Genomic DNA, 23,971 nt, shown 5'->3' with positions numbered 1-23,971 from the left:
ATTTCTTTAAGTACTGACTGTAAGATCTTTGAGGCAGGGAACACACTTGACTGTTTTCATGCGCGTTTTCTACACAGAAAAACTGAGAACTCATGTTAATCAATGGGCTAGTTCACACTTAATATGTTGTTCCCACACAGAAAAAAAACTTACATTCTTCATGATGCTTCTGCACATTTTGTCAGTTTTCTCTATCAATTACATTAGCTGCTGTGAAAAAACGTGCACGTTTTCCTGAATAGAAACACACTTGGTGTGCAGAAAAAGTATGCAGAAAAACGCGCGCAGAAAACTGAAAGACAAGTGTTTTCCCTGCCTCAGCAGTCCAGGGAACTCTTAGTAGCTTTCTCCACACCCACAATTCAAAAGCATCAATTTTTCTATGCATGATCTTATTTCCAATTCAAATGTTTTTTCATCTCCTCTTTAACCACTTGCCGACCGCACGCTTATACCGTGCATCGGCAAAGTGGCAGCTGCAGGACCAGCGACGCAGTACTGCGTCGCCAGCTGCAGGCTGATTAATCAGGAAGCAGCTGCTCGCGCGAGCGGCTGCTTCCTGTCAATTCACGGCGGGGGGCTCTGTGAATAGCCTGCGGGCCGCCGATGGCGGCTCGCAGGCTAAATGTAAACACAAGCGGAGATAATCCGCTTTGTTTACATTGTACGGCGCTGCTGCGCAGCAGCGCCGTAAGGCAGATCTGCGATCCCCGGCCAATCAGCGGCCGGGGATCGCTGCCATGTGACAGAGGACGTCCTGTCACTGGGTGCACAGGACGGATAGCGTCCTGTGCAGCCCGGATCACTGGGGGGACAGGTAGGAGAGGGAGGGGGAAGGAATGTCGCCGCGGAGGGGGGCTTTGAGGTGCCCCCCCCGCAACATGCCACCAGCAGGAGCGATCAGACCCCCCCTGCACATCATCCCCATAGGGGGGAAAAAAGGGGGGCGATCTGATCGCTCTGCGTGCCCGCTGATCTGTGCTGGGGGCTGCAGAGCCCACCAAGCACAGATCCCATCAAACAGCGCTGGTCCTTAAGGGGGGGTAAAGGGTGGGTCCTCAAGTGGTTAAACTAACTTTTCAGCACCTTGCAAATGAAAAAGTACAAGAAAGTAAGTGGAAAGTACTGTCAAAATTATTTCGAGTATTTCCTTGCTTGCTGATGACAAAGGGCATTTTATTGAATGATAAAGTGTGAAAATATCACCCAGGAGAAAACTTAAGGGAAAAGTGAATTAAATAAGGGCCTATATCTGTACTGAAAACAACTACTGTTTAATTTGTGTTATGCTGCACTACCAGGCAGGTTCTAGCTGATTGAAAATATGAAGTTTTTATTATGATGATAATTCTTATCATTTACTTTTATTTATAAAAGGGCCAACCTATGATGCATTGGAATACAATACAGTAAATAGGTGCAGATGACTAGCACACCTGACAAGCACAAACTAAGACATAAGAGAAGAGAACTCTGCCTCATTAAACTTACAGTTAATTGAGTTACCCATGTCTGTATTGTGCATTAAGTTTCTAATGATGTAAAACACCCACAGCATGCAGTCCCTAGAAATTGAATTATGAATTCTTACCAGGCTGTAGATGACACGAAGGGAACATGGGTGATGCATTTCTTAGTAATAACAAGAAACAGATATTTATTCATTTACTCCTCCATAGCAATTAATATGCGTGCCCACAGCTCAGCCGACCCAGCATGTATGTTCATGGAATGATTTGGCAGTCAGATTATAATTGTCTTTTAGTTAAAATACACCAACGTACTACAACATCACCAATATAGATAATGCTCACATTTGATGATTATGAAAGACTTTCTGATTACAGCGGGAATAAAGACATGTATCTTGCTAGAGATAAAGCAAGTATCAATTCAAAATAAACTGATGAGATAAACAATTGTACCTATAGTTCTAATCCTGAATAAGGACGGTCAATCAGATGCAAATAACTGCATTATTATAGATGATGCAGGATTACGCAAATCTTGAACTACTGACCTTTTTATCTGTTCCCTGCACTTATAAGGGTTTCTGTGCCATGCAAGAGATTTATGGGATGTAATTATTTATCATTGAAAGTTACACTACAGTCTGACTCAAGTCCTACCGCAGAGAAAGTATCATTTACATAACAAAATTCCTAACACTTACAGTGGAAATAAAGGAAAACTAGCTACAGCCTAGTTCTGTGTAGGTAGGATTGGGATTGTAAATACACATGTTTGTCTCATCATTAAGGTGATTCACAAAACTCTGTTAAAATTACGGTGTGCACACTGCGCACAGCAGTTCTACTGGTGTTTACAACAGAAATGTAGAGTGCATTGTGCACATAGCATAATTTAAGCCATGTACACAATACACGTGCTGACAGTATAACGTGAGCAACAATACTTACATAACATGTGCTATACTAGCAACACCCGTGATGTGTACAGAATGCGAGTTGCACTTATGCCCGAATTACATTGCTGGTGTAAGCATTGGTGAAATTGCTGTGTGCGCATCACAGTTTTACTGGGGTCTTGTGAATCAACCCCCATATCACTTGTCACTTTAGATACCCTTTAATGATACATTCTTCAAATAAACACTCCAAATAGCAAAGTACATAGCAATTTTAAAACTGTAAAAAAGTAAAAAACAAAACAAAACTGGCTATTACTGCTTAGTTTTATATTTAGTTTAGCATTTTTGATTTCTTTAATCATGTATATCTCTAGTGGAGATCAGGTAGAGATGATGTATGTGTAAAATGCAATGTTGATTGGCTGTCACTGCTTTCATGTGTCATAAAGCCAAGCATTGTGATGAGAAGTGGGCAGGGGAGTGTCATGCTGGTGGAGTTCTGTTCAGAGAAGAGTAAAATCAGGGTTTAACCCTTAGCAGAAGTGTAAACAGAACAATGCTGCACAGTTTTAATCAATCAGTCGAGTGGATGAAAGTTATGTTATGACTTTCGCTTTCCAGAAGGCATAACTACCAAAATACATGCTTAAGGGTAAAAATCTTAAAAATGAGGAAACCTGTGTATGTTTAACAGGTTTGTCGAGATATTTGTTTCCACTGCCAGGCAATGTGCCAACTTGTTCATATGTATGTATTTGACTCTATTCCTGATGTTTCCATTTGTTCTGGTTTTAATAATTTGCATATACTTTACAAGGTACAGAGACTTCTTTATGTAATATGCCAAACAATGCTGCCAAGACTGCTGTATTTCAAGTTTTTAGCAATGCAGGTTCAATGCTTATAAGTTGTAGTAGTGTCACTTGTCACTTTTTATATACCTGTATTGTTCAAAAGTATTGCTTTGGGAACATTAAGCGAAAGTATTGAAATGATAATAGTGAAAACTGATTATTGTACATTGATGAGCCTTAAAAATTCACAAACATAGACCTTGCTTAATTTCCAATAATTGAAGGATGCTTGAACTAAGAAGGATATGGAGGCTGCCTGCCATATTTATTTCCCTTTTAAAAATGCCAATTGTATGGCTGTCATTCCTAAACATCCAACTATGCATGCCAATAGCTAGTTTATGGGCTAACAGGCATAAACAGAGCAATTATATTGCCAAATATAGTTCCCCAGGAAATGGTAGTAAAAAATATGCACTGTCTATGCCAACTTTTCACTGTTCTTGTAGTTGGTTGTAAGTTACATATTCTCTTTCAATAATAATCCCTAGAACAACAGGTATCTATCAGTACATACAAACACATCCTTCAGCAACAACCGAGTGAAGTGTTTAATTGCTATTGAGTGAGGAGCAGGGACAACAGCATAGTGCACAAAGAAGTGGCTTCTGTCACATGGGGTAAGGAAGGAAACAATGAGGTCGACCATTGCTATTGCTTTAGGGTTTGGTATGCCAGAGGTTTAAGTGGCCCCTGGGGACACTAGTACACTTTTTAGATTCTCATATGATATAGCCCTGACCAAGATCACTCTTGCATGTGTACAAAGCTTTGATGTTTTGAGCTGTGATTCCCATTTGCTATGGAATGTTGCCTTCTGGGATTTTGTGTGCCCAATCTGTGCCCATGCCCAATTGGCCAATGTAAAAACCTTGACAGGATCTGAGACGTTTTGCATATTTATTATTGTAGATAGTAGAACGATAAAGCACATAAACTCAATGGGAGAATGCGGGTATGAAAATACAAAACACTGGGCTTGAAAAACCAGTTCCCAAAAAAACAAAAAAACAAAAAAAACAAAACCAGTTCCCCATAAAGCCCTTCTCTAAATAGTATTTTAATACCTAAAATGTCACTTGTAATGCGCTATGTCAGCCCAGTTACAGTAAGCCATTGATAGACTCTGTAGTAGATGGTTCACCGTGACCTTAGAATATTGATCTCTGAGCTTATGACAAATACGTACATCACTGCACATTCTGTTCATTAGGGTGTGGTTATATACCTGCCCCCATGTCTATTACTAAGGAATTGTGTGGGCTGGTGGTACAGTATACCATCTAGAAAAGGATATTAGAATGATACACAGAAACTGAACAGAAAACAAACATTTACAGAAAACACAGCTGCTGGCATAAGTTTAACAGTTAGGGCCCGTTTCCACTAGGGCGGTTTCGGCGGCGATTCTGCAGAGTTTCCCCGCACATGATTCGCACGGGGAAACTCTGCCATAGGGGATGACGGGGCCACGGTGGAATCGCTTGCGGGAGCGATTCGGCCAGAACCCCTGGCAGAATTTGCGGCGGGGGCTGCGAATCCCATAGCCGTGCATGGCACGGCTCATAAGATTCGCCTGCGAGACGCACGCCGCACTAGTGGAAACTAGCAGACAATTAGCTGGATTATCAGCCTGGCCAGCAGTGGCTGAAGATGTCTACAGCATCTCTATGACAGTCCGTAGCATGAAGCTAGATTGCACAAAGTAATCTAAACCATGAGTTTAGTTAGGTCAGAATAGATGAGAATACGACTTAACTTATTAGGGGTTGGAATTACCTGGAAATAAGGAGTGGTTGTTTTGAAAAGGAGTGACTACAGAGGATATTACCATGTCTTCCAATTTCCATAACCTAGCTGGACCCCATGCTTGTTAATCTTAAGAAGATTTTCACCCAAGGACCTTAGGCTAAGAACAGATTTGCATAATATGCTACAAGAATTATTTAACTGCTTGCATGCTATATGTGTATATGTGTTTCTGAAACTGCAAGATGCATTATAAATGCATCTTACACTGTTAAGTCAAGAAGTTAAAAGCACTTCCCTTACACTGATAAATAATGTACTTTTTTGTGTCAATGCATACTAGTTATGTGCCTACTCCACTGCTCTATGTACTGGTGGGGAATTATCTTTAGACTAGATTTCTCTTCACACTTAAGCCTGACGCTGGCATGGAGACACACACACACACACACACGAGGAGGCAGGGATGGTCGTAGTCAGCCAACTTCGCTATGCTGGAACTACGCATAGTTTTACGCAATTACGCTTCGCCAAACTACGGCTTCAAAATCAAATATTTGCTTCGTATGCGTTAAAATACGCAATTATGTGTAGTGCGAAGCGTAGTGAATGCGGATGCTTATGCCCGCATGCAGAAAATTTTACGCATTAACTCCTCTTTAAATGCATATGCTCGTAACTCTTCTATGCGTACATTTCCCTTTCCAATGCGTACATTTGTAAGCATGCAATCGCAAGCGTAAAATTAGACTCGAGTAACGCATTCGTAGTTCACAACGAAATACACATGTTAACTATGCATAGTGGGCGTAAGCTACGCGTACCGGTACTTTGCTATGTGTAAATTCGTAAGCGTAGTTTTGAAACGTCACCTACGAACTACGATGCGTAGATGCGAACTACGATGCGTAAATTCGCACTGGCGTAGTTTCTGCTCATCCTTGGGAGGAGGCTGGGTCCCACAGTTTAAGTTGCACAAGTCACAAGTCTCCTCCTTTCTGTATGCTTTGTACTGTGACAATATGATTTGTATATAGGGAGAGGCTGCAACATTGAATAAACAGATAAAACTAAAATGAAGCTTGCAGGAAATTTCCCATTAGATAATGGAGTAGAAAGTCATAATTTGGCATTATCACATGACAGGACAATATTAAACCAATAAACAAGGCTTTTTCCATCAAAGGTACATTTTTGATTGCAGTGAGCAAGTTCTATCTAATTCACCACCCTATAGGTGGAAGCTGAGTCATATTGCATGGTTTCAGACCAGTTTTTAAGTATTGTTGGGCAAGTTTTTAAGTATTTTTGGGTAACTAAATGGGGCACTGTAATTTGCTTTTACACTTCTTATGAGGATGGTGCCCAGTGGGGTTGGACAAATCTGCTTCTTATCTGCTAACAGGAATAAAGCTATTTCATCCTAAGCAGGTAATCACCATGGTTTGTTCTGTCTAGCCAGTTTTCCAAAGAGTGTGGTGTGCTCAGACGTTTCCTGTTAGAGCAGCATGAGCCAATCAAGGTTACTACAACTATATAGTCACACTACATAATTCTTTCAGTGTGATCTAGAAGAAATACAGTATGTTCTTTTCAGACTTAATATTTTCAACATGGCTCATGTATTTTCTTAATGATTATGTCTCCTGTTGCAGTCAGCAGTGGAGGCAGCACTGAAATTAGTTCTGTTGTGTTTGCTTTTCTGCAGGTTTCTGGTAAAACACTACATCAACGAGTGCTGAGGTTTTCTGTCTACCATGTGGATAAAATAAAGAAGCATCACTTATTAGGACAGGTTCTTTTTGCTCTGAAAAATGAGAATTTGACTGATGATGGCAAGCTTGTCATTTGGCGTGATCTGGAACAAGACAGCTCGGAGGTAATTGATTTCAGAGCATTACATCATCTAATTGCTTGGCAACATATGCTGGGTAATTTGGGCTGAAGCTTAAAATAAAAATGTACAGTGTAAAGCTATGCCATTTCTTCAATATGACTATCTCTAGGCTTGTGCATCTGTTTCATGGGAGAATTACAATGAAAAGGCAACTAGTGTTCACCTGGTTTAAAGGAGAACTCTTGAGTAAATCCAATAAATGTATTCATGGAGCATTCTTCCTAAAAATGACATCAGGGTGCTTCCATTTGGTGTGCTTGTGGCTTTTGGAGGCAGTCTGCATGTAATTGCAGCATGTTACCTTGCATGAGGTGGGTATGGAGCATGCACCACTCTCCTTTTTGATCTATTGCAGGATAACATTGACTGTGAAAGCCATTAAACTTCCCTTCCATTGGCTGTTATAAGAATGGACTTGGCTACTCCATTAGAGGTTGTAGGATGTAGTGTAGGCTTTGAGGGAGCTGGCACAAGGACCGTGATATGGAGTAGTTCCAGGATGACATGCAACCTTCCTTCAGTGTTATTCTTTCAGGAAGGTGTGAACTCAGAGGTAGCACCTGATAGCAGGCCTTGAGGTTGCTGTGGGGAACGGTAACACAGTCCATTCATATAGGGCTTGGAGCATATGCTCTCAAAGATGAAGACTCTGTAATTGACTGGGAGTGGGGTTTGGGTAGTGCGGTAAACATTTATGTAAAGTTGGGGGTTGCAGAGGTTACAATGCTAATTATTTTCCCTAGGCAGAACGGGCCTATTTTTTGCATTTTGATTGAAATATCATTACCTTTGTAGCTGCTAATCAAACAATCTAATTCTCAATTAATTTCAGACTCATTGAAAGAGCAGGAGTCAGATAAGTAGCTAGGGAGAGACCTTTAGTAATATAATATTCTTTAGCTGATAACTTTTGAAGGGCAAACCAGGTAGCCCTTGTCAGCAAATAGTCTGGTGCCCACTTGTTGGACTTGGCAATTATATTCTGCAGATAGCTCCTGCAAAGGGGGCTCTTTAGACTGTGTGCACTGGTGATCCCACACCACCTACTGCTGACTGGATTGTAACAGCCCAATCCAATCAAAATTCTAAAAAGGGCCATTATCTATATAGTAAAAAATAATCAGGTAATTCAAGTAAAATTCCTCTTTCACTTAAAAATTGCTGTGGGCTCAGTAATCTGTTGGTGTACTCTTTGAAGTACAATTTGTGCCCCACTAACTGCACAGATGAATACATTTCAACACGTCTTATCTGACAGATTCAAAAAACGTACTCACCCATCAAGCAGTTTACTGTGATAGCTCTCTGAAATGCCTGTGCTTTTGTCACTGTGCGTAAAACAAGCTGTGAAAGTTGAAATAATATTTGTCAAAATTAATATAGCTGAACTAATAAGATTGCTTTTTCTTAGCAAACATGCAACTTCAACTTAATTATATTTTTGTGCATGGATTAGATAAAAAAGGATCAATAGTTCATAGATTGTGACTCTAAACTTTGAAAGACAATAAAACATTACACCTACTTTTTTTAGCCTTTAAACAGAAAAAAAAATGTGGGACAGTTTTAGGAGTAGGAGAATGGATGGAATTGTTAAATCTCATCAGTTTATTTTCAATTTAGCTTTGCTTCAATAGTAATCATAAATGTCCCTTTTCCCTCAACAGCCACCATCAGAGTATGGAGACATACAGTTTTCTCTTAGCTATAATGACTATCTTGGACGATTGACAGTGGTGGTGCTCCGAGCAAAGGGAATACAGTTCCAGGACCGTGTTGTCAGTAAGTAAAGTCCATTATGAGAACTTTTTCAGCAATAATGGGAATATCTAGTGCTGAATGAATCTTTCAACAGATGAAACTGTATGTGTTTGTTCTCCTTTGTCCTTCACAAAAACCACAGAAGGATTATTGTAGCAGGTGATGCTTTTAACTAGCCAATTAACTGCACAGGTATTAAGCCCCATACGCACGCTCAACAGCGGTCTTTTATGCAGCACAATTGTCAAAAGACTTTTGTTGTGAAACAAGTTGAAATAACTCAAAAAAGTATTTTGCTATTGTTTAAAAAGCTGATAAGACTAATAAGAAATCAATCCAACTGTTGGATAGACTTCCTATCAGTCTTATCAGCTTTTCGAACAATAGAAAAATACTTTTTTTAGTTATTTCAACTTGTTTCACAACAAAAGTCTTTTGACAATTGTGCTGCATAAAACAGTGGTTCCCAACCTTTTCCGGCCCGGGGAACACTTTCTGACCAAATTTTTCTCCGGTGAATGGGGGGGGGGGGGGCTTTTGCGGCTGCATAGCTAGCATAGATGCCCCAGTATAGGGAGTTTAGTTGCCCCAGTATGGCTAGTATAGATACCCCAGTATAGTGCCCCAGTATAGCTAGTATAGTGCCCCAGTATAGCTAGTATAGTCCCAGTATGGATAGGTAGTGCCCCAGTATAGTGCCCAGTATGGGTAGGTAGGGCCCAGTATAGCTAGTATAGTGCCCAGTATAGGTAGGTAGTGCCCCAGTATAGTGCCCAGTATAGCTAGTATAGTGTCCAATATAGCTTACTTAGTATGGGTAGGTGTGCCCCTCCCCCCTCCGAGGCCACCGCTCCTGTTACCTTATCATGAGCGGGCGGCCGCTTGTCCGATTAGATTCCCCCGTAGTATCCGCTCTCCTCTGTGGCATCTCCTATTACAGCAGCGCGCGCTCGGCGGGTGCTGTGATAAGCAGGAAGTGGTACAGCGGCTTCCTGTAGCGGCGATATGCATCGCCGTTACCATGGGAACCGCTGTACCGCTTCCTGGTCATCACAGCAGACGCCGAGTGCGCTGCTGTAATAGGAGAGGCCACAGAGGACAGCGGCTACTATGGGCGAATGTAATCGGACAAGCGGCCGCCCGCTCATGATAAGGTAACAGGAGCGGTGGCCGCGGGGAGGGGAGGAGCGAGAGGCCAGACCTGTACGGCACACCAGGCAACATCCCGGGACAGTGGTTGAAAAACGCTGGCATAAAAGACCGCTGTTGAGCGTGTGTATAGGGCTTTAGAGATTCAGCCTTCTGGAAATGTTTTGTTCATTAATCATGACTCAGAATGCCTGCTTAATTAATATTTTGCCTCTCCACCCATGCACACTGTGCTTGTGAATGTATTTAGGTTTGCAATGTTTCAGTCATGCCTGCCAAACAACAAGACAACTAGTAGACAAGCCTTTACTTGTGTTTGATTTATGTGTTTTTGAGATAAAACAATAATCCAAACTGACTGCATTGTTTAATTTATGTTTGAGTTTTTGAAATAACACAAATTCCCTGGAACTGAGTTATATTTGTCAGAGTCTGAATAGTGGCGCAACTATGACTCATAGGCAGCGGTGGGCCGAAATTTCGCATCGAAATGTGCAATTACGCATCATAATCGTAGTGCGAAATTTCAGAGAAAAGCATAATGAATTTCATATGTAATAGTAGTATTTCAAAATTTCGTGTACATTTTTGCATAATTTTGTGCAGACTTTAGAGGTTAATAGCAAAGCCTGCATACATGCTAGTGCTACCAAAATTGCTACATTAGTTAAGCAGAATAGTGAGTATAAGTCACAAAAATAATTTTTCTAAAAGTTTTTGAGACACTCGATTTTACAAATGCAATGAAAAATGGTTTTTAAACTGAAATTTTTCTAAGTTTAAGAACCATTTTTTACTTGCGTTTTTACGATCAAGTTTCTCAAAACTTTAAGGTCTTTTTGCAAAATTCTTTTTTTTGACTTGTACCCACGATTTTCCTTTATATATGTAGCAATTTTGGTGTCAATAGCATGTATGGGGGCTTTGCTATTCACTGCTAAAGTCAGCAAGAAATTACGCGAAATTTTGCGAAATTTTATGTGAAATTACAAATGACTACATGAAATCAATTGAATTTGCAAATCGCAATTAAGTATAAGCGTAATTGCGAACATTTACACGAAATTTAGCGAAATCGTAATTAGTTGATTACTACTCATAGGGCCCCCATGAAAAACTCTGGTGGAGCCCCCAATGTTCACACCCTTTCCCTTACCATAACCTCTTGTGACCCTCACAGTCTCGAGGACCATCTTGCAAGGATCACAAAATAAATGTTGCGGACATTGTAATCTTCAGACCCTTAACAAGTGTAGCTACAAAAATATGGATGCTGGGGTATCCCAATTCTGGATTCCAGTGGTTTTGATCACGGCTCTGCCCACTTCCGGATTGGCTGTGATCGTGATTCTGGCTAGAATTGGAGTTCCGAATTCGAATGCAGAATTTTTTAATTACAACCGTAATCACGAGTCAGAATCAGTGATTACCTGTGATTATGTTAACGATTAATAGCAAAGCCCTCATACATACTAGAAACACCAAATCTGCAGGGTGTGTTAAGAAGAACAGTGGGAACAAGAGGAAAATAAATCAAAAAGACCTTATAGTTTTTGAGAAAATCGATTCTCATTCTGAGTGTGGGAAATGTTTCAGCAGCTGCCAACTTTAGCGATTAATAGCAAAGCCCCCTTATGTGCTTAGAAACAACAAATTTGCTGGGAAGGTTAAGAAGAACACTTGGAACAAAAGTAAAACATTTTTTCAAAAAGACCTTATAGTATTTGAGAAAATCGGTGTTAAAATTAGAGGAAAAATGTATGTATGTAAATGTATTTTGTTTTTATGTCCGTAGTGTGGGAAATCTTTTTTAAAAATATGATGTGGGATCCCCTTTCCCGAGCCTCTTTAACCCCTTGTCCCCCATGGAGGCTGTGATAGCCAGATTGCGGAGCCCTGGCCAAATGGGGCTTCACACCCTGAGCTATACCATGGTATGGGGTGGCTCCAGGGGAGAGGAGTGGCCAAGCCTCCCCCTCTCCCCTGGAGCCCTTGTCCAATCCATGGACAAAGGGCTCTTACCCACATCCGGTGCCCTAGGAGAAAGTGGGGGCCAACGACACCCTGGAGGGTTTCATGGTGACATGGAAGTCCCCTTTAAGAAGTATGAGAGGGTCGCTCAGAGCTTCCGAAGACTGCATACAATCCTCCTATTAGACAAGTCTCACCTGGTTCTCCGTGAGACCTGTCTAATAGGAGGATTGTATGCAGTCTTCAGAAGCTCAGAGCGCCCCTCTCCTTTTTATATATTTTCTGCAGTGGTATATCCTGGGAGCAGCCGAGCATTCACGTGCGGGGGCCTGATCGCACCTAGGGGATCTATCCACTACCCCATTATCTTTTGTTGCCCTTTAAGAAGGAGACTCCCTCCAAGGAGAAATGGGTATAGGGGTACATAGAAATAAAAACGCACCGACGACATCATTATTGGGAACACTTAATAGTGGATCTGAGAGTAATAATGACCAATGTTTCTGTAGGATATGGTCGATACACCTATGATACATTTGAATAATAGTTGATGAAATTGATATTCTTCTCCAGTTGTATGAGTTCCTGGTCTGGACACCAAATCAGATTGTGTCATGGTTCTGGCTTTGTCCCTTGCTTCCTGAATTAGTTTTTTTCTTTTAATGTTTTAGTTAATACCTTGGCTTTTTTATTAAAAGTCTTTGTATCTGTACAATTACACCTAATTCGCTGAAATTGTCTAAATGGAATATTGTTTTTCAAGGGCTGATGATGACTGCTATTGAAATGTACAGTATATGGGCATTTAAATCAACTGTTTTGAAATGGTTTCTGGTTATGATGTCATGATCCTTGTGGGAGAGGTTTAAATCTAAGAACTCTATATGCTCGCTATTAGTGCAGTGAGTGAAAGATAGACACATCTCATTATTATTCATATATTTTGTAAAATTTGTAGCTAGAGTCCATCGCCACCCCTTGGATCTGTAAATAAATCTTATCCATGAACGTGAAGAAATAATGGTATGGTAATGGTATGAATTTGGTGGCTTCAAATAAAAAGATATTTTGAGGGTTGGGCAACAGTCTTAGGTGAGAAAGCATTCAATGGCTGAGAGTCCTATTGGATGTGCTATATTAGTGTATAAAGATGTGATGTCTAGTGATGCTCAAATACCCCTTTTTAAAATTCGAGTTTGGTCGAATTCGAATAGTAAATTATTCGAGGTCAGTCGAATATTCGAGTCGAATAATTTTTACTATTCGATTCGACCTCGGACTTCGAGCTCACTATTCGAGTCGGTATTCGAGCTCACTATTCGAGCTGACTATTCGAATTGGCCTTAAATAGCTTCCAACACTTGTTTTGAGGGTGAATGATGCAAGAAACATCTTTTTTTCCAAGTAACAACAGCAAGTGATTATGTGGGGATGTTCCTTTAAAAAAAAATGTGGAAAGAGAAGTTGTGTCCTTAATTTTGTTCAGTAGTGTTACTGTATATACTTGTTCTTCTTCTTCTTTATCTTTCTTCTTCTTCTTCTAGATCTTCTTCTTCTATATCTTCTTCTTCTTCTTCTTCTTCTTCATCTTCTTCTTCTTCTTCTTCATCATCTTCTTCTTCTTCTTCTTCTTCATCATCATCTTCTTCTTCTTCTTCTTCTTCATCATCTTCTTCTTCTTCTTCTTCATCATCTTCTTCTTCTTCTTCATCATCTTCTTCTTCTTCTTCATCATCTTCTTCTTCTTCTTCTTCATCATCTTCTTCTTCATCTTCTTCATCTTCTTCTTCATCTTCATCTTCTTCTTCTTCTTCATCTTCATCTTCTTCATCTTCTTCTTCTTCATCTTCTTCTTCTTCTTCATCTTCTTCTTCTTCTTCTTCTTCTTCATCTTCTTCTTCTTCTTCTTCATCTTCTTCTTCTTCTTCTTCATCTTCTTCTTCTTCATCTTCTTCTTCTTCATCTTCTTCATCTTCTTCTTCTTCTTCTTCTTCTTCTTCATCTTCTTCTTCTTCATCTTCTTCATCTTCTTCTTCTTTTTCATCTTCTTCTTCATCATCTTCTTCATCTTCTTCTTCATCTTCTTCTTCTTCATCTTCTTCTTCTTTATCTTCTTCTTCTTTTTCATCTTCTTCTTCATCATCTTCACGTATTTCTCTTTTCAATTTTTTTTTTAAAGAAATGCAGCTATTTTTGAGCGTAACAAATAGCTGGTGGGCGCACGCATGTTGGAAGCGCCATTGTATGTGCTCCCTGGCAGTGGAAACACAAAGACAGCAGGAGGTAAATTCAGCAGCAGGAGGAGGAGGATGAGTGTGTGGCAGCAGGCAGTCAATGAGGCAGGCAGCTCGCCGTGACATAATAGCCCTGGTACCTAGCGGTGATACCAGGGCTGTAAATAAACACAACAGGAGGTCCCAGACAGGGGTCGTGCAGCCCACATTGTGTCCAATACACAACTGGGACAACACAGTTTTCAACCCGGGCACCTCAGAAAAATTAAACCTTTTTTTTTTTTTTTTAATGGTTTGTTTGGTTTTGGTTTTGCAACCAATATAGCTATTGTTTGACGTAATAGCTGGTGGCAGAGTGGCAGCAGAAGGTAATTCTGTGTACCCTGGCAGTGGGAAACACAGACAGACAGCAACAGCAGCAGGAGGAATGGAGGAGTAATGTGAGCAGCTATTGTTTGACATAATAGCTGGTGGCAGAGTGGCAGCAGAAGGTAAATCATCTGTGTAGTGTACCCTGGCAGTGGGAAACACAGACAGACAGCAGCAGCAGCAGCAGGAGGAGGTGTGGAGGAGCAGTGTGAGTGTGGCAGCAGGTAGGCAGCGTGACATAATAGCCCTGGTACCTAGTGGTGATACCAGGGCTGTAAATAAACACAACAGGAGGTCCCAGACAGGGGTCGTGCAGCCCACATTGTGTCCAATACACAACTGGGACAACACAGTTTTCAACCCGGGCACCTCAGAAAAATTAAACCTTTTTTTTTTTTTTTAATGGTTTGTTTGGTTTTGGTTTTGCAACCAATATAGCTATTGTTTGACGTAATAGCTGGTGGCAGAGTGGCAGCAGAAGGTAATTCTGTGTACCCTGGCAGTGGGAAACACAGACAGACAGCAACAGCAGCAGGAGGAATGGAGGAGTAATGTGAGCAGCTATTGTTTGACGTAATAGCTGGTGGCAGAGTGGCAGCAGAAGGTAAATCATCTGTGTAGTGTACCCTGGCAGTGGGAAACACAGACAGACAGCAGCAGCAGCAGCAGGAGGAGGTATGGAGGAGCAGTGTGAGTGTGGCAGCAGGTAGGCAGCGTGACATAATAGCCCTGGTACCTAGCGGTGATACCAGGGCTGTAAATAAACACAACAGGAGGTCCCAGACAGCGGTCGTGCAGCCCACATTGTGTCCAATACACAACTGGGACAACACAGTTTTCAACCCGGGCACCTCAGAAAAATTAAACCTTTTTTTTTTTTTAATGGTTTGTTTGGTTTTGGTTTTGCAACCAATATAGCTATTGTTTGACGTAATAGCTGGTGGCAGAGTGGCAGCAGAAGAAGGTAATTCTGTGTACCCTGGCAGTGGGAAACACAGACAGACAGCAGCAGCAGGAGGAGGAATGGAGGAGTAGGCGAGCAGCTATTGTTTGACGTAATAGCTGGTGGCAGAGTGGCAGCAGAAGGTAAATCATCTGTGTACCCTGGCAGTGGGAAACACAGACAGACAGCAGCAGCAGCAGCAGGAGGAGGTATGGAGGAGCAGTGTGAGTGTGGCAGCAGGTAGGCAGCGTGACATAATAGCCCTGGTACCTAGCGGTGATACCAGGGCTGTAAATAAACACAACAGGAGGTCCCAGACAGCGGTCGTGCAGCCCACATTGTGTCCAATACACAACTGGGACAACACAGTTTTCAACCCGGGCACCTCAGAAAAATTAAACCTTTTTTTTTTTTTAATGGTTTTTTGGTTTTTGGTTTTACAACCAATATAGCTATTGTTTGACGTAATAGCTGGTGGCAGAGTGGCAGCAGAAGAAGGTAATTCTGTGTACCCTGGCAGTGGGAAACACAGACAGACAGCAGAAGGGCAGTACACAGCAGCCCACTGTAGGTGTAAAATGTGTGGCTGCAGGCGACGTAATAGTCAAAGTGAACCAGGCTGGCTTAGTGAGCAGGAGCCAGGAGGTGGTAAAGGGTGGTAAGGCACATTAACGATGGTTCCGGCAGCCAGTTCATGTCCCCCTCTCGCCGACAACAGGGGCCAGGAACTCGCCTTCCACCCACGCCTGGTTCATCTTGAGAAACGTCAGTCTGTCCACAGACTTGTGAGACAGACGTGAGCGTTTCTCGGTGACCACGCCACCAGCTGCACTGAAGCAGCGCTCGGACAGCACGCTGGAAGGGGGGCAGGACAGCACTTCCAGGGCGTACTGCGCCAGCTCGCTCCAGATCTCCATGCGCTTGACCCAATACTCCATGGGATCAACAGGGGCATCGCTGTCAAGCCCGCTGTACGACCCCATGTAGTCAGCCACCATGCGGGTCAGGCGCTGGCTGTGACCGGAGGAGGATGCTGCTGCATGCATCTCCTCTCTAGTCACTGCTGCCGGAGCCTCTACAGTCCTGTAGAGCTCGTGGCTGAGAGACAGCAGGTCTGTGAGGCGCTTGCTGCTGCTGGATGCAGGCACCTGCTGCTGCCTCTGTGCTGGCTGCTGGACAGTGGGGGTGGAAGGCTGGGGGAAGGCTTCCTCCAAGCGCTCAACAAGGGCCTGCTGCAAGCTCCTTATTTGTTGCGCTGGGTCTCCTCCTGCAGGCGGCAGTAACTGGCTCAACTTCCCCTTGAGGCGTGGGTCCAACATCATGCTGATCCAGATGTCCTCCCTCTGCTTCATCTGGATCACCCTGGGGTCCCTGCGCAGGCACGTCAGCATGTGCGCTGCCATTGGGAAGAGGCGGGCCACGTCTGCTGGCACATCGACGTCAGTGCTGTCCTCATCCTCCTCCTCTGCCGCCTCATCCTCTCTCCACCCCCGCACCAACTCAGCTGCGCTGTGCTGATCCCCCTCATCAGCAGCCAGGTCAGGGACCTCCACCAAGTCCTCCTCCTCCTCCCCCTCAGAGGTGGACTGCGCAGCTGGTTGCCGCTCCTGCTGGTCCAAGGCTGCCGCTCCCTGTTCCAGCAAAGCATCGAGGGCCCTGTTCAGCAGAGAAACCAGGGGCACCCACTCGCAGACCATAGCATGGTCCCTGCTCACCATGTTTGTGGCCTGCAGGAAGGGAGCCAGCACAAAGCACACCTGCTGCATGTGCCTCCAGTCATCATCGGGGACGATGGACGGGATGTTGCTGGTCTTGTCCCTTCTCTGAGCTGCGGAAACAGTGGCCAGGGCAAGGTACTGTTTGACAGCGTGCCTCTGTTCAACCAGACGCTCCAACATCGCCAGGGTGGAGTTCCAGCGAGTCGGAACGTCAAGGATCAGCCGATGGCGTGGCAGATCCAGCTCCTTTTGCACGTCTTCCAGGCTCGCACAGGCTGCAGCCGAGCGCCGGAAGTGACGCACAACATTCCTTGCCGTTTCCAGCAGTTCGCCCATCCCCTGGTAGGTGCGCAGGAACTTCTGCACCACCAGGTTCAGCACGTGGGCAAGACAGGGGATGTGGGTCAGGTTTCCCCTGTCTATTGCGGCAACCAGATTGGCCCCATTGTCGGCCACCACCTCTCCGACTCTGAGGCCTCTGGGGGTCAGCCAAATCCTCTCCTGCTCCTGGAGTTTGGCCAACACATGGGTTGCCGTCAGCTTGGTCTTCCCAAGGCTGACCAAGTGCAGCAGCGCTTGGCAGTGGCGGGCCTTCACGCTGCTGCTGAGGCGGGGGGTTTGGCCAGGTGTGCCGGAGGATGGCAGAGGATCGGAGGAACCTGCTGCAGTTCCCCTGACCCTGCGGGGTGGCACCACCCACTGTGTTGCTGCTGCTGCTGTGCCCGCTGCTGCTCTCCCATCCTCACCCCCTTCCACCAAGCTGACCCAGTGGACAGTGAAGGACAGGTAGCGGCCTGTCCCGAAGCGGCTGCTCCAGGAGTCCATGGTGACGTGGACCCTTTCACCAACCGCGTGCTCCAGCCCTCGCTCCACATTGGCCATCACAAAGCGGTGCAGTGCAGGAATGGCCTTGCGGGCAAAGAAGTGTCTGCTGGGGAGCTGCCAGTCTGGGGCTGCGCAAGCAAGCAGCGCACGAATGTCGCTCCCCTCCTGCACGAGCGTGTACGGCAGGAGTTGGGAGCACATGGCTCGTGCCAGCAAGCCGTTCAGCTGCCGCACGCGACGGCTGCTGGGAGGCAGAGCCCTAACCACCCCCTGGAAGGACTCGCTCAAAAGGCTCTGGCGTGGCCTTTTGCTGACACGGGAATCAGCAGACACAGCAGAGGAGGCCACTGAGGACTGGCTGCCAGAACAGGCCTCAGTGTCGGCGGCAGGAGTTGCAGAGGGGGGAGGAGCAGTGCGTTTCCGCACTCCTGCTGGTGCTGCTGGAGGAGCAGGAGGGCGGGTGGCTGCTGTTGCTGCTGCTGCTGCTGAAGGCTGTGCAGTGATGGGTGTGGTGCCACTGCCAGCACCAGATGCCTTCAGCCTCTGGAACTCCTCATGCTGGTGGAAATGTTTAGCCGCAAGGTGGTTGATGAGCGAGCTGGTGCAGAACTTTAAGGGGTCTGCACCTCTGCTCAACTTCCGCTGACAGTGGTTGCAAGTGGCGTACTTGCTGTACACAGTGGGCATGGTGAAATATCGCCAGATTGGTGACTTAAACATCCCCCTACGGCATGGAAGCGCTGCTGCCTGTCTCCCTGTGGTGGTTGGGGGGGGGGGGCTTGGGGGGCTTGGGTGCGGCTGGTGGTGGTACTGGCAGATGCTGCTGCTGCTGCTGAGCCTGAGACACCAGCAGGCTGTGGGACCTGCCTACTGCTGCTGCCAATGCTTGCAATGATGCGCCTCCTTGCAAGGCCCACAAGAGCATCCTCCTCCTCAGAGCTGCTGAGGACGACATCCCCTGGAGGTGGTGGCACCCAGTCTCTGTCTGTCACCGGGTCATCATCATCCTCCCCCTCCTGAAACATGTCCTGCTGGGATGAGGACCCCCCAAACTCCTCTCCTGATGCATGGATGGGCTGCTTGACTGTCGCCACAGTCTTGCTGTCCAATCCCTCATCCCCCAAAGTGCCCATCAGCATCTCCTCCTCAAAATCGCCAACAACAGCAGACAATTGACTCATGATGCCTGGGGTCAAAAGACTGCTGAATGACAGGTCGCCAACTGACGGTGAACTGGCCTCCTCCCCAGGCCCTGCTGGGCGGCTGCTGCGAACAGGGGTGGTGGTGGTGGTGGTGGTGAGGGTGGAGGCCTCGGATGCAGAGCTGATGGCGGGCTGCTCATCCTCCGTCATGAGTTGCACCACAGTGTCTGCATCCTTTTCCTCAATGGGACGTTTCCGACCCGGCTGGAGGAAAATGGGAGCAGGTGCTACACGCTGCTGCTGCTGTGTCTCTGCAGCGTGAGTTGCAGATGCTCCTGCTGGGCGGCGCCCAAGGCGTCCACGGCCAGTGGCTATGGGAGGAATGTTAGCCACTGACGCTGCTGCTGCTGCTGCGGAACTGTGCATGGTGGCGCGCCCGCGGCCGCGGCTTGCCACAATGCTGCTCCCTCTCCTCCTGATTCCCTTGCTGCCCTTCCCCTTGCCCAAACCGCGCTGGCTGCCACTTCCAGACATCTTAAATGTTTTGGGCGTATAGACAAAAGTTTTGTAAAAGGGCGGCTGAAAAGTGGGGTACTTTAATGGAGTGGGTTGGTTGGTGAGGTGACTGAGTGAGTGTCCCCTAGTACAGTAAGTAAGTAGTAACAGTCAGGAAGTACAACTAGCAGTTACAATAATCAGTAGTAATCACAAGTAAATTTAGTGTGTGTACACTCAGACAGTGAGTGCACGCACGCAGGAGCTAGTAGCCTATGGACAGTGACTGAGTGTCCTAGACTCCTAGTACAGTAAGAGTAAGTAGTAACAGTAAGTAGAACTAACTAATTACGATAATCAATCAGCGATCAGAAGGAAATAGAGTGTGGGTGGTGTGTGTACACTCAGACAGTGAGTGACCGCACGCAGGAGCTAGTAGCCTATGAACACAGTGACTGAGTGTCCTAGACTCCTAGTACAGTAAGAGTAAGTAGTAACAGTAAGTAGAACTAACTAATTACAATAATCAATCAGCGATCAGAAGGAAATGGAGTGTGGGTGTGTGTACACTCAGACAGTGAGTGCACGCACGCAGGAGCTAGTAGCCTATGAACACAGTGACTGAGTGTCCTAGACTCCTAGTACAGTAAGAGTAAGTAGTAACAGTAAGTAGAACTAACTAATTACAATAATCAATCAGCGATCAGAAGGAAATGGAGTGTGGGTGTGTGTACACTCAGACAGTGAGTGCACGCACGCAGGAGCTAGTAGCCTATGAACACAGTGACTGAGTGTCCTAGACTCCTAGTACAGTAAGAGTAAGTAGTAACAGTAAGTAGAACTAACTAATTACAATAATCAATCAGCGATCAGAAGGAAATAGAGTGTGGGTGGTGTGTGTACACTCAGACAGTGAGTGACCGCACGCAGGAGCTAGTAGCCTATGAACACAGTGACTGAGTGTCCTAGACTCCTAGTACAGTAAGAGTAAGTAGTAACAGTAAGTAGAACTAACTAATTACAATAATCAATCAGCGATCAGAAGGAAATGGAGTGTGGGTGTGTGTACACTCAGACAGTGAGTGCACGCACGCAGGAGCTAGAAGCCTATGAACACAGTGACTGAGTGTCCTAGACTCCTAGTACAGTAAGAGTAAGTAGTAACAGTAAGTAGAACTAACTAATTACAATAATCAATCAGCGATCAGAAGGAAATAGAGTGTGGGTGGTGTGTGTACACTCAGACAGTGAGTGACCGCACGCAGGAGCTAGTAGCCTATGAACACAGTGACTGAGTGTCCTAGACTCCTAGTACAGTAAGAGTAAGTAGTAACAGTAAGTAGAACTAACTAATTACAATAATCAATCAGCGATCAGAAGGAAATGGAGTGTGGGTGTGTGTACACTCAGACAGTGAGTGCACGCACGCAGGAGCTAGTAGCCTATGAACACAGTGACTGAGTGTCCTAGACTCCTAGTACAGTAAGAGTAAGTAGTAACAGTAAGTAGAACTAACTAATTACAATAATCAATCAGCAATCAGAAGGAAATGGAGTGTGGGTGTGTGTACACTCAGACAGTGAGTGCACGCACGCAGGAGCTAGAAGCCTATGAACACAGTGACTGAGTGTCCTAGACTCCTAGTACAGTAAGAGTAAGTAGTAACAGTAAGTAGAACTAACTAATTACAATAATCAATCAGCGATCAGAAGGAAATAGAGTGTGGGTGGTGTGTGTACACTCAGACAGTGAGTGACCGCACGCAGGAGCTAGTAGCCTATGGACAGTGACTGAGTGTCCTAGACTCCTAGTACAGTAAGAGTAAGTAGTAACAGTAAGTACAACTAACTAATTACGATAATCAATCAGCGATCAGAAGGAAATGGAGTGTGGGTGTGTGTACACTCAGACAGTGAGTGCACGCACGCAGGAGCTAGTAGCCTATGAACACAGTGACTGAGTGTCCTAGACTCCTAGTACAGTAAGAGTAAGTAGTAACAGTAAGTAGAACTAACTAATTACGATAATCTATCAGCGATCAGAAGGAAATAGAGTGTGTGTTGTGTGTGTACACTCAGACAGTGAGTGCAGTGCGCACACGCAGGAGCTAGTAGCCTATATGAACAGTGACAGTGAGTGTCCCTACGGGTACAGTAAGAGTAAGTAGTAAGTAAGTACAACTAACTAACAATAATCTATCAGTAATCAGAAGGAAATAGAGTGTGTGTACACACAGACAGTGAGTGAGTGCACACACGCAGGAGCTAGCTAGTAGCCTATAAACAGTGACAGTCAGTGAGTGTCCTACTCCTAGTACAGTATAACTACAATACTATTAGTAAAGGACAGCAGAAATACTGGTATAGATGAGAGAAATAAACAGAGGACAGCTGCCCACAGAGGCAAGGCCCCCCTGAGGCCTAAACCTGTAAGCTTGCAGCAGCTGCCTGTCTCTAATGTAACACACAAGCTACTAACTAAAATACAATGTCTATCTAACTAACAACAATATAGGTGTATATGGCAGGTGTAGGTGAGCAAAAACGCTAGGTAAATGATCACAATAGAGCACTTGCTAAGCCAAAGCACAAAGGAGCAACTCTCTCTCTGTACAAGTCTCAGGCAAGCATGGAGAAACGGAACATGGCGGCCGCTATTTATAGGGTAGGGGCTGGCCAGGGTCCCCCTCTGTGATTGGCTGCCGTCAGAGGGCCTGGGAGCCCTCTGATTGGCTCTAAGGACATCAATCTGGGCTATGACGCTATTCGAGCTCGGTACCGAGCTCGAATAGCGCCGGGTTGCTCGAATAGCTCGAATAGTGAATGGGCTATTCGAGTGTACTCGGATAGCCCATTCGAATAGCTCCAGCTATTCGGAGCTCGAATACCGAGCTCGAATAGCTGAAAAAGAGCTCGAATATTCGAGCTACTCGAATATTCGAGCTCTGCTGAGCACCACTGGTGATGTCTAGTTTCATCTATCTATAAGTGGGCAACCAGTTTACATTCTCCAAGTGGTTCAGGAGATGCCTGGAATCCTTAATATTAAGAGGATCCCATAGAGCCTTCTTGGTTGTCCCTCTGTCCCCTCGTTCCCCAGCAGTTCCTCCATTGAACTTATTCCACCTGCAGATTGAATACATCTTCAGCCCACCTTGGGCAGCCTTTCTGAAGTACTCGTGTCCTCAAGTACTTCTAGATGCAAACATTCAAATCGCAGTATACAGCGCTCAATGGGATATCAACAATACTAAATTCTCATATACACAGTTCATGGACTGAAAACACCATAGGTCTCTGATGGTGCGTTTCACTTAGATATGTGTTATATCTTGATAGATCTATGCAGCAGAGAATGGCAGTGCTCTATATCAGTCCATACAAGGTGCAATGTTGAAACTTCAAATGGGGTTCCCCCCCCCCCACCCACGTATAGTCACTCACCTGATGTTGTGGCCAGCCGGGCTCATTATCGCCTCTGGGGTATATGGCCACCCCACTGCCTTCTCTGGCAGCCACCGTCACCTCCGTATCCTCTGTGGGTATTAAGATAAAGCATCCATCACAAAAAAGTATTTCAAAAAGCTTTATTAAAAAATGGTGACATACACCTTTAAAGAGACACTGAAGCGAAAAAAAATAATGATATAATGAATTGGTTGCGTACTATGAATAATTACTAGAAGATTAGCAGCAAGGAAAATATTCTTATATTTTTATTTTCAGGTATATAGTGTTTTTTCTAACATTGCATCATTCTCTAATATGTGCAGATTACACAACACTCAGCATTCAAAATGATTCTTTCAGAGCAGTCTGTGAACTAATGACCTCTCCTCTGGCAGAGAAAAAGAAAACAGTTGAGATAATAAAAGTCAGAAGACAGCCCTCTCCACGACTTTGAAAGTCGTACAGCTTAATGGCTTTTTTGCATAGAGATAACAACTGGAGTTTCTTAACTCTTCCTGTACTGGAAACAATTAGACTGATGTATCTGATCTTAATGTTTTATTTCTTAGCTGTACTACACATACAAATCATAATATCATAATTTTTTTTCCGCTTCAGTGTCTCACAACGTGTTCCCAAGCTAATTACAATTACTGTGACCATCAGGTCATTATTAGGGATCACAAGATGAGTAAAGCTCTGCGTGGGGTGAATATAAAATTAGTGATCCTGCCGCTCTCCATCACCTAAAATGGCTGCTGCGCAACTTCAAAGTGCAGCGTGTAACGCCCAGCCGCGTCCAGCTCGCGTCACGTGGTTTGTTCGTCACTCCATAGCTCCACCCTGAGCGGAGGTGACGGTGGTTGCCGGAGAAGGCAGTAGGGTGGCCATATACCATAGAGGCGATAACGGGCCTGGCTGGCCGCAACATCTGGTGAGTCACTATACACAGGGCGGGAACCCCATTTGAAGTTTCAACATTGCACCTTATATGTACTGATATAGAACTTCCAAAGATGAGTGGATCTGTACTTCCCACATTCA

At 44.8% G+C, this 23,971-nt stretch overlaps 2 protein-coding genes across 3 annotated transcripts in view; one reads left to right on the top strand and one right to left on the bottom strand.

The window, feature by feature from the left end:
• The window catches only part of LOC137536564 (synaptotagmin-15-like), a 147,945-nt gene that overhangs the window by 54,496 nt on the left and 69,478 nt on the right, over window positions 1-23,971 (top strand). Inside the window, exons 6-7 of the mRNA XM_068258809.1 lie at window positions 6,683-6,853; window positions 8,539-8,653. Coding sequence (XP_068114910.1) covers window positions 6,683-6,853; window positions 8,539-8,653 — 286 coding nt within the window. The remainder of the gene's footprint in view (window positions 1-6,682; window positions 6,854-8,538; window positions 8,654-23,971) is intronic.
• LOC137536563 (GRIN2-like protein) overlaps window positions 1-23,971 on the bottom strand; it is a 296,606-nt gene that overhangs the window by 269,557 nt on the left and 3,078 nt on the right. For both annotated transcript variants that reach the window (XM_068258805.1, XM_068258806.1), the window contains exons 2-3: window positions 22,922-23,013; window positions 8,149-8,215 (exon numbers count right to left, since the gene is read on the bottom strand). The gene's annotated coding sequence lies outside the window, so the exon portion shown is untranslated. The remainder of the gene's footprint in view (window positions 1-8,148; window positions 8,216-22,921; window positions 23,014-23,971) is intronic.

Source organism: Hyperolius riggenbachi, chromosome 10, assembly GCF_040937935.1.
Source record: "Hyperolius riggenbachi isolate aHypRig1 chromosome 10, aHypRig1.pri, whole genome shotgun sequence".
Lineage (NCBI taxonomy): Eukaryota > Metazoa > Chordata > Amphibia > Anura > Hyperoliidae > Hyperolius > Hyperolius riggenbachi.
This window is presented reverse-complemented; position numbering and strand designations above follow the sequence as displayed.